The following is an 11,157-nucleotide window of genomic DNA, read 5'->3' on the forward strand; positions in this document are numbered from 1 at the left end:
CGTGTGGCAGAAAGAGTCTGACAGTTTTATGGAACAGCTAAGGAAAACAAAAGTTTTGGACCAGACTTCAGCAACCATCCAACACTAATACACTAAATGCTACTTTGCATTTCCCCTGTGAGGCTGTCAAATCAAATAAACTGTTAATTGGTGGTGGACATGATCAGTCAAGACATTAAAGTTTAACTTGGACACATGAAATTGACTAATGGTCAAAATAACAAAACAGTTACAGAAATTTCAGACCACAAATAATGCAAAGAAAACAAGCTCATAATCATTTATAAACAACACAGTACTAATATTTCAACTTAGGATGAGTCAACAAATCAATATTTGGTGGAATAACCCTGATTTTTAATCACAGCTTTCATGTGTCTTGGCATGCTTTCCACTAGTCTTTCACATTGCTGTTGGGTAACTTTATGCTACTCCTGGCACAGAAATTCCAGGAGCTCGGTTTTGTTTGATGGCTTGTGATCATCCTTCTTCCTCTTGATCACATTCCAGAGGTTTTCATTGGGGTTCAGGTCTGGAGATTGGGCTGGCCATGATAGGATCTTGATTTGGTGGTCTCTCATCCACACTTTGATTGGCCTGGCTGTGTGACATGGAGCATTGTCCTGTTGAAAAAAACAACCATTACAGTTGGGGAACATTGTCAAAGCAGAAGGAAGCAAGTTTTCTTCCTGCACAGTTTTGTAAGTTGCTTGATTCATGCGTCCTTCACAAAGACAAAGCTGCCCGATTCCAGCCTGGCTGAAACACCTCCAGATCATCACCAATCCTGCACCAAATTTCACAGTGGGTGTGAGATACTCTGGCTTGTAGGCCTCTCCAGGTCTCCGTCTAACCATTACACGACCAGGTGTTGGATAAAGCTTAAAATTGCACTCATTGGAGAAGATGACCGTATTCCAGTCCTCTACGGTCCAGTCGTAATGGTCTTTTACTAACTTCAGTCTGGTTCTTCTTTGCTTCTCATTGATGAAGGGCTTTTTTCTAGCTTTGCACAACTTCAGCCCTGCCTCCAGAAACCTGTTTCTCACCGTCCTCGCTGTGCAATTCACCCCAGCTGTTGCATGCCACTTTTTGTAGGTCACTTGACATCATTAAGTGACATTTGAATGAGGTGGCGATCATCACAGTCGGTAGATAGTCGAGGCTGCAAGTGCGGGTTAGGAAAGTGTTCTATTCGGCGCGAACAGACACAGGAAAACAGCAGCGGTGCAGCAGTTAGTGATTCGGGTGTTTTCTTTTTAACGTGACCCGATCCCGGGGCTGGTATGGAGTCGAGTTTGTTTAAGGTGCTGATGTATTTGTTTTATAGGCAACTTGGGAGCAGCTTGCATCCTGAATGAAAGGAGGGCGGTGGGAAAAGTAAAAACGTTTTGAGCGGGTGAACGCAATTTTGGTAAAAATGGAGTATGATGTAATGTGTTTTGTTTGTTGATTTTGTGCTTACTTTGTCGTGATGTGGGATAATCTGTTGTGTATTTTGTGTGCAGGGAGCTGAGTCACGTTTTTGTTCCCACTATGAGTATTTCCTGATTCTGAGTTTTTCAGTAATGTAAGGTTTTATTGGGTGTGGTGTGGAAATATTTATCAGGAATTGTACTGATGAAGTGATTCATGTACGTGTGATGGTGACCACGTTAAAAGTCATTGAAGCCATTTGTGCTTAAACTCAGAACCAGATTTTCCACTCATTGTGTGTTTTAGTGTTATGGTTTTTAAATTGTATTAAACTTGTGTGACCTGGTACTGGTGGTGTTGCTGTTTTTTTTTTAAAAAAAGGTGATACCTGTTGCACATACACAGATGGAATTTGCATAAAATACTGTTTAATGGTGGAACTCTCCCAAAAAGGCAACTTCTGTTCTTAAAGACTCAAGATAATCTTTCACTGATATGGGTATTTTGTGTTATTTTCATGTTATGTGGCTTCATGTGACCTGTCATACTACAGTTGTCATAGCAACACCAGGTCTGTTTACAACACTACTACATTAGTTGGAGCACTTGGAGCTGTTGCGTCTATATGCTCCTGGATCTCCTCACACATGATCTACTGCCACCTCATGATTTACACAAGCGCTGGCCACAAAGATTTGGAAGTAGGTGGCTCTGAAAAACAGATTCATTGAGCTGCTGTAATGGCCAGTTTCACATGGCAGTAAAGTTCATTATGGGAAATTAAAAGAGGAAAAAGATTTTTTTTTCAGCCTTGAATGATTTGAGGCTTAAATGAGAAAGCTACGCTATTTTAATCAGGTACACATACATTGTAAATTGTGTATGACTGACTACAAGGTCATATAGTTCTGATTAAAAAAGGAATGACTGATTGTACCTAAATACAGAAAATCAATATTATCTATAAAAATTACCAATATATGACCACCAATTAACAGAGTATTTGATTTGACAGCCTCAGAGGAGAAATGCACAGTAGTATTTAGTGCTTTAGTTTTGGATGGCTGCTGGAGTCTGGTTCAAGACTTTCATTTCCTGTAGCTGTCCCATAACACTGTTATACTCTTCCTGCCACACGGCGTCTGAGAGAGACGATGGATCAATCTCCAGGAACGCATAGGCATCCTTGGACTGTATTTTGAATATTTCAGCAGCTTTACCACAGGAACCACCAAAATTTGACCAAATCTGTAAAAGAGATACAAAAACCATTTGGACAACTGTTCTGACTTACATAATGAACAATAGATTCCACAATATACTTATCAAGCATTACTCTAATGTGCAGTGTTTTTGAATTTTAAAAAATGTCATTGTATATTGTAATTTTACTTTACTGTAACTGTTTCATATATCAGTTACCTCTGAAGCCTTTTGGATTGAATTCACAAATTCTTCTTTAAGTTCAGGTTCATCAACAAGATCTTCATTAACAAATGTCTTTTTCTGCATGACACCCAACATACTGTGCACCTTTTGCCAGAAGTTTTTGATCTGAATCAGAATGTTCTGGATTTTAGTCAGATATCGCTGGACCTCGTTCAGGTGGACAGGGCTGGGTATAGAGCCTGGTACACACAAACAGAAACACAGACTGCTTATTTAAACCAACAATGAGTACAGGACAGGAAAATTGTGCAGTGTTTTGCTATGGAAGTGTTTTCAGAGCTCTGTGTACTTTTGTATTCTTAAAAATAGATTGTTTACAGTCTCATTTACTAATGTACATGTGTGGAGATGAACTGGTCCAGTAACACTACACACAGAACCCATGAGCTTATTCAAAAAACTGTTAACAGACAGACAAGCATACATAACCAAAAACAGTCATCCAGCAGACATCACCCAATCATCACTCACCCTTGTCGATTTTTACTTTGGCCAGTTTCATCTGTAAGTCAATCTGCTGGACCTCAATGCTCCACTGTTGGTTCATCAGAGCCGTCTTTTGAGAGGTGAGCTGATTCAGCTGGTTTTCAAGAGCTTTGATTTTTGCAGCAGCAGCGGGGGATGTTGCGGCATCGTAAATGGACTTGACGATTGGCCCAATGAACGGCACAATCGCAGCGAAGATTCCGAGGCCTGAGCTTTTGCTTGTCACGTCCCTTACATAACTCTCAAGTTCCAGGTTTTTGGCATCTATCTTCCTTTTGGTGTCTTCAAGCTCGTTCCTAACTCCGGCAAGCTTTTCTTCAAGGGTCTTTATAGCTCCCTCCATTTCCTGAACTTCCTTGGAAAGCTGCTCAGACTTGGCCTCAGTGTTTGCCTTTTCAGTGATGATGTCACTGGTAGTTGTGGCCACATCTTCGTTGTGTTGAACATAGCTAAATATTAAAAGTGTGAAAATAGTCAACATTCATTTACTTTGTGTGTCTGTAGGTTGAGAAGATTCCAGCTATTTGTTATCAGTCTATGTCACTGTGTCATTAAAGCTGCACTAGGTAACATTTGTTTGTTAAAATTGAAAGAAGTCACATTACTAAGCCAAGAGGAAAAACCTTCTGCTAAAATATAGTGTCTTTCTGCAAGTCACCCTATAAAGCATGAAATATTCATTCAGATTCAGAACTGTTGGGGCGGATTTGGCAAGTGTTTTCTGAACCACATCAGATGTTTTTATGAATTAACGAATCACACGCACAGGATCAAAAACAAGGTCCGGCTCGATTGGCCGTTTCCCTGAGTAATGTTACAGGGGGCGTGGCTCACAGTTCTGATATACCTGTGCATGTGTACAGTGCTGAAAGTCAGTGAATTGAAGGATAGAGATACTGCCTCATATGGAGACATCAGAACGGCAACCCCAGTCATCCTCTGCAGCATTACCCGCATGTGACTCCTACACATTGTGTTGACTTTTCAGGGGTGTCAACAGCCTGCAGGGGTTCAGGAATGTTGGTTTATTTTTGATTGCTGAACAGGTACATTATGTTGGTGGTTTGCTAGCTAGCAAGCAAACAAGCAATTTGTTATTGATTAGGAATTTATTGTTATCTTGTGTATTGTACAAGGTAAATGTTAAGCTGTTTTAGCTATGTAGCCAATGTTAGCTGGCAAATTCGCTAATATTATTATATAATCACTTTGCTGACAGTGTCTTTTTTGTTTCAGAGTTTGTCCTCTTATGTCTGAACAAGGAAAACCTTTAATCTCTCAGATTATCTCCAGTGCTACCATCTCTCTCCTTTCATGTATGCAACTATAGCTTTAAATTAAACTTGTCTAACATTATGCCTGTGCTACCAGGCTGTAGCGTATCTGTTGGATGATTACAAGAGTAAGTTACATAATTCACTTACATCCTGAGAGAGCATTCCAGAGAGATCTGATCAAATTCTCTGTGAACACTCCTTCAACATGAATGCACTCGCAATCATCAGATAAATTCACTTGGGCAAATGGAAGGCAGCACAACCCACTTTACAAAATGCTCATGATTCATGCGGTTGCATACTTCCACCAGAGTGGTCGCCAATTCTAAAAATCTACATAGTGCAGCTTTAAAGTACTACATATCAATCTTCACATCAGCACAGGCGTCACAGACACCAGAATAAAACTGAAATTGAAGAACTCTAAAAGCTAATAATTATTTAACTTTCAAACTATTAATCTGACATGCATTTCTCTACTAACAGAACAGCACTGCTTCACACCATTTCTATACATCATGGTGATCTAGGCTGCAAAAAATACATGTTGTTACCTTTGCACCATCTTGTCCACATCTGCAATAAGTTCATCAATCCAGGTTCTTGCTTTTTCCAGGTACTTTACCGCCAGTGTTGGTTTGTTTTTTTCAATAGCATGTATCAGCATTGGAAACAGTGATGAAACCAGGGTCTGACTGATGCCCATACACTGTGGTGGAAGGAATAACATAAGATATGCAGAATGTAATTTAACATTTACCTCCCACCTTATATGACCTTTGCTGCTGCTGTTCCTCCATGTGATGGACATATTGGCTACAACACAGTTACTGAGCTCATTAAGGATTCAGAGATATTTATGGTGATGTGATTACAAACATCTCACTTCCTGAATTCCATATTGGTTCTGTGGTACTTGAGCAGGTCTGATTACTGAAGATCATCACGGTTTCTGTTCTAGAGCGTCAGTTACTGAGGCAGTAGAGTAGCAGCTTGTATTATGACTCTCTTGTAAAACATTTTAACTGTTTAACTGTTTACTGGTGTACTGTGAAGCACTGAGGTGAATAGTTTATTGAAGTGGTGAAATAATTTGATTATACTGATTGGTTAAACCTTTTTCCTTAATGTACTCTAACACTGTGTGACCTTGTAGCTGTAGTACTTTTAACTCTTTGTCTAGATTGATCATATAAGAATACACAGCAGATCACATCAATCTCCTAATAACATGAAGAATTTACACGGAACCATCAACCCCATCTGCCTCACCTAATGAGGTGGGGATTATCACTCCACCTGTTATGATAATCAGCCCCAAGAGGAAGGAGTTTATAGACTTTTGACCAAGCCAGAGGGTCTGTCTCATCTTACACAACTCTTTCTCCTGATATGTAAAAGCAAACTTCCAGCTAACAGAGAACATGCTCTGATTACATGCTCTTCAAATATAGAAACAGATGCTATTATGTTACAAAACCTCTACTACTGAACATCTGTCAGTTGTGATCTTCATTTATTTCATTTTTCTTCCATTGATCATATGTTATGCAAGTGAATTGATGATGTTACTGTCTCCAAGACCATCACCACATGCCCCAACCAGAAGCCATGGATGCCTGCTGAGGTGCGCATGCTACTGAGCACCCGTGACTCAGCCTTTAGAACAGGTGACAGAAAGGCTCTCAGAAAAGCGAGAGCCAAACTGTCATGTGCGATCAGGGAAGCAAAGCGTGCACACGCACAGAGGATCCATGGACACTTCAAAGACACGGGTGACACACGGCGCATGTGGGAGGGCATTCAGGCCATTACTAACTACAGGAAAACATCACCTTCCTGTGACAGTGATGCCACCCTCCCAGATGCACTGAATGACTTCTATGCACGGTTTGAAGCGCAGAACAACGTTGCAGCAGAAAAGCCCATCCCTCCGCAAAACGACCAGGTGCTGTGCCTGACGGCGGCTGATGTGAGGTGTACTCTGCGTGGAGTTAACCCATGGAAAGCTGCTGGACCAGACAACATCCCAGGTCGTGTGCTCAAAGAATGTGCTGACCAGCTTGCAGATGTCCTGACAGACATCTTCTATATCTCTCTGAGCTGCGCCATGGTCCCAACATGCTTCAAGATCACCACCATCGTCCCCGTGCCTAAGAAGCCCGTGGTGTTGTGTCTCAACGACTACCGTCCCATTGCACTCACATCCATCATCACGAAGTGCTTCGAGAGACTTGTCATGAGACACATCAAGACCCAGCTTCCCCCTTCTCTGGACCCCCTGCAGTTCGCGCACCGCTCCAACCGCTCTACAGATGATGCCATCTCTACCACACTTCATCTGGCACTCACACACCTGGATAAAAAGGGCACCTATGTAAGAATGCTGTTCATAGACTTCAGTTCAGCATTCAACACCATTGTTCCTCAGCATCTGATTGGAAAGTTGAGCTTACTGGGCTTGAACACCTCCCTCTGTAACTGGATCCTGGATTTCTTGACTGGTAGACCTCACTCAGTCAGTCCGGATTGGGAGCAGCACTTGCAACACCACCACACTGAGTACTGGTGCTCCCCAGGGCAGCGTACTCAGCCCTCTGCTGTTCACACTGCTGACTCATGACTGTGCAGCGATGCACAGTTCGAATCACATCATCAAGTTCGCCGCTGACACGACCGTGGTGGGTCTCATCAACAAAGACAACGAGTCAGCATACAGAGAGGAGGTGCAAGAACTGGTGAACTGGTGTAAGGCCAACAACCTGTATCTGAATGTTGACAAGATAAAAGAAATGGTTGTTGACTTCAGGAGAGCAAGGCAAGATCACTCCCCGCTTACCATCAACGGCTCCTCAGTGGAGATCATCAAGAACATCAAGTTCCTTGGTGTTCACTTAGCGGAGAACCTCACCTGAACCCTGAACACCAGTTCCACCACCAAGAGAGCCCAGCAACATCTTTACTTCCTTCGGAAGCTGAGGGAAGCCCATCTCCCATCACCCATCCTCACTACCTTCTACAGAGATACTGTAGAAAGCATTCTGAGCAGCTGCATCATTACCTGGTTTGGGAACTGCACCGCCTTTGACCGCAAGACCCTCCAGAGAATAGTGAGAACAGCTGAGAAGATCATTGGGGTCTCTCTTCCCTCCATCACGAACATCTACATAACACGCTGCATCCGGAAAGCCACCAACATTGTGAAAGACCCCACACACCCCTCACATGAACTGTTCACCCTTTTGCCATCTGGAAGAAGGTACCGCAGCATCCAGTCCCGCACCTCCAGACTGTGCAACAGCTTCTTCCCAGAAGCCATTAGACTCCTGAACACTGGCTAACTACAATTCCAATTCAGATTCCAAAATCGGCACTTTTATACATGCTTATACACAGTCACACACACATACACACACACACACACACACACACATACGCACTCACACACACACATACATACATACATATCTATACATACACTCACACATTGTTTTGCATCGGACTAGTGCTGAAGTCAAACCTCACACAAATAAACTATGCACTCCTGTTGCAGTCTTGCACATTATCCTACTTGCTGCTAGAGTACTGTACTAAACCAGCACTGTACTCTGAACTGTTCTGGCTGCTACTGGTGACTGCTATGTTCAGGGTAGCATGTCACTGATTCCTATGCACAACTCGCTTTACATATGCCCAGTACTGCACTAAATAATTGCACTGTCTACTCATTTTGTATTTGTCCTGTTCTGTATTTATTATTGTTTATTTAATGTTTATTTAATGACATTTTTGCACTATATTGGAGTGTTTGCACTTGTGTAGCATGTTGTCTGTTGCACTGTTGTTTCATGTTGCACTATGGTCCTGGAGGAACACTGTCTCATTTTTGTTGTGTATTTGTATATAGCTGAAATGACAATAAAACCTCTTTGAATTTGAACTTTGAACTTGAACTTTTAAAATAAACTGTTTGTGTTATTTTAAGGATTTGGATTTCAATCTGGAATTAAATTTTTTTTTCCAAACGGGAAGGCTATAATTTTATTTAATGTGTCATTATGACAGTGAGAAAGTCCTTTTGAAATAATCACATTTGTTCTATGGAGCAAAAGAAATTGTACAAAATAAATCGTTTTGTATTTTTAATATTTGGTTTGTTCATTTTATATATTTAGTTAATCAGCTATTTAAATCTATTGGATATTTCATTACATTTTCTTTAGTGTTTTAGAGGTCACTGATTCAGTTCCTGGACAGGTTGGTTCCAGAGTTCTGACTTTATTTTGTTATTCTGAAAATGTAGCGTTCTACTAATAAGAATGCTTTCAGTTGGTTATATTTCTCTTTTAAGGCTAATGTTAATTATGGTGGCATGTAGTTTTGAATATCGCTTTATATTAATTTGCAAAATAATTTATTAACACATTTTCTAATAAGAAAACTTAAAACTTTCAGTTTGATATGTTTTTGCTATGTCTGATATTTTAAGGTGAAGTGTTGCTGTAAGTTCATTAGAATATCCATTCTGTTCATCAAATCTGTTATTATAACTTTGGATTCCAGTGTTTTACACAATACAGTCATTGATTGTTATGAATTAATTCTAAATAATTTTTTTCCTGACGGACAGAAACGACCAGAGATCTCACCCTACATTGACACCATACCTTCAGCAGAAGAGCTTCAGAGGATCCAAAGAGAAGTTGGGTTTCCACAGCACGCTTCCTGAGGAGCCTCTCCAAGTTTGGAAACTTAGCCAGACACAGGTAGGAGATGTGGTACAGCAGGGATATCTGCTTAGAAGTTGGGAGAAGCTCCTCTGTGAATCCTGGACTCCATACGGAGTTGGTTGGCACAAGTTCTGTGATTCAGTTAAAACATATTTGAATGAAACATGTGGTCAAACAACCATGCTGGTATAATGTCTAAACCTTCTCATGTCCTAAAGAATTGGAAAAAGTACAATCAATCACTCTGAAGAAAATAATAACTTAAAGCTTGCCTTTGCTGTTAGCCATTGTATGTAAGACCAGGGAAGACTTGTAAACTGTGTTATCCTATAATTCAGTAAAAGAGATTAGAATGATATCATCAAACAGAACAACTGGACTATGTTTTGGTTCGTGAACCTAAAATAAAAAATGTGCAAATACTAAGAAGGGAACCTTACCTGTAACTCTTTGTACGTCTTGCTGGTTGAGTGTGTTGAGGTCTCACTGGAGAACCTTTATACCATGCACACCCCGCCTCTTACACAGAAAGAAATTGCTGTCAAAGGTCTGAGGAAACCCAAGACAAGGTGATGAAAGATAAAGAAAAAGGAAGTTTCCTTTGCCTTTAGGTTAATATAGGAAATACACCAGAAATTTAATCCCTCCTCCCCATAAAGTCCTGTGCATTATTTAAACAAAACCTTTTGCAGGCTTGCCACAATGACCTATTTCAGATATCATATTGTTACAAAAGTGAGGAGGACCAGTCTAACTAGAAAATAGAAGCGACACCTTCTGCACCTCGTGTGTCAACAGGTTCGCTGGAAGACATGCTGAGGGATGCATTTCTTACATTTTTTCTATCAAGTCCTATAGATAATTCAAATATGAAGTTGTGCTGGACTGCCACAAACCGCCTATTTCAGATTTGTCACGTTATATATTTATTTGTTTATTTGCTTCGTTCTTAATAAATTTAATCCATTTAGTAAATATGATACAATCATCCACTTTGCACCATTGTAGATCTATGACATTACTGACTTTCCACATTCAGCTGAAAATGGTCAATTGTGAAGTTTATATCTGTGTATCCCACAAACTCCTGAAGGACAAAACCTTGTGTCTGAAGATGTTTACTATACAAAGACATCTACAGGACACTCATTAACACAGGACACAGGTCTTTTTATGTCATGGATATGCGTGGGAGGAATATGATGCAATTTAATTTATGTTTAAGGAGTGTTTGCCATTGTGTCTTTTTCACAATCACACAGTAAGATGGGAGTGATAAAATGGAACTGCAAATTTAATGCAATTTGTACAAAAACAGAATATCATAAATGATATCATGAAAGTAATAATGTGATGGCAAGAACAGCCCTTTTAGATGCTAAAAGTCTCTGTTAAAGTTCTTATCAGTTAAAGATCTGAAGAAAACCAGAAGTTCTGAAAGAAGTTCTGAAGAAAGGCCACCTGGTCTTTGAAGTTTGATTAATCTCAGATGCACTTGTTACTGTCACAGTGGCATCAAAAGAAACCATTTTGAACAGTTTTGCTTGTGCAGTTAGTGTTGGGCTGTCGAGCTGATGCAGGGGTTTCTCATGAGCAGGTCATCTGAAGCACAAGAACAGTTTACGTTGTGCATTTTCTCAGGATTCTTTAACAATTAATCTGGTTTGGTCTTAAACTGGCTCTCTTTGTGCATAAATTCTGCTCTTCATTTAAAAATCAAAGTGTCTATTATGATTTCTACATTGCAACTATATTTCCTTGATTCATAGTGGGCAGTGAAGTCAGGCTAGTCTACCTTC

At 40.4% G+C, this 11,157-nt stretch overlaps 1 protein-coding gene across 1 annotated transcript; it reads right to left on the reverse strand.

The window, feature by feature from the left end:
- Positions 1–1,847: 1,847 nt before the first annotated feature.
- Positions 1,848–9,866, reverse strand: LOC118241791. Its single transcript, XM_035528774.1, has 7 exons — positions 9,799–9,866; positions 9,631–9,685; positions 9,296–9,489; positions 5,183–5,337; positions 3,337–3,800; positions 2,839–3,044; positions 1,848–2,664 (listed from the first exon to the last, which is right to left on the reverse strand). Exons 2-7 carry the CDS (start codon positions 9,644–9,646, stop codon positions 2,467–2,469), a joined length of 1,233 nt encoding a protein of 410 aa, XP_035384667.1. The 5' UTR covers positions 9,647–9,685; positions 9,799–9,866; the 3' UTR covers positions 1,848–2,466.
- Positions 9,867–11,157: the final 1,291 nt, after the last annotated feature.

Source organism: Electrophorus electricus, chromosome 8 (genome assembly GCF_013358815.1).
Source record: "Electrophorus electricus isolate fEleEle1 chromosome 8, fEleEle1.pri, whole genome shotgun sequence".
Taxonomy (NCBI): Eukaryota; Metazoa; Chordata; class Actinopteri; order Gymnotiformes; family Gymnotidae; genus Electrophorus; species Electrophorus electricus.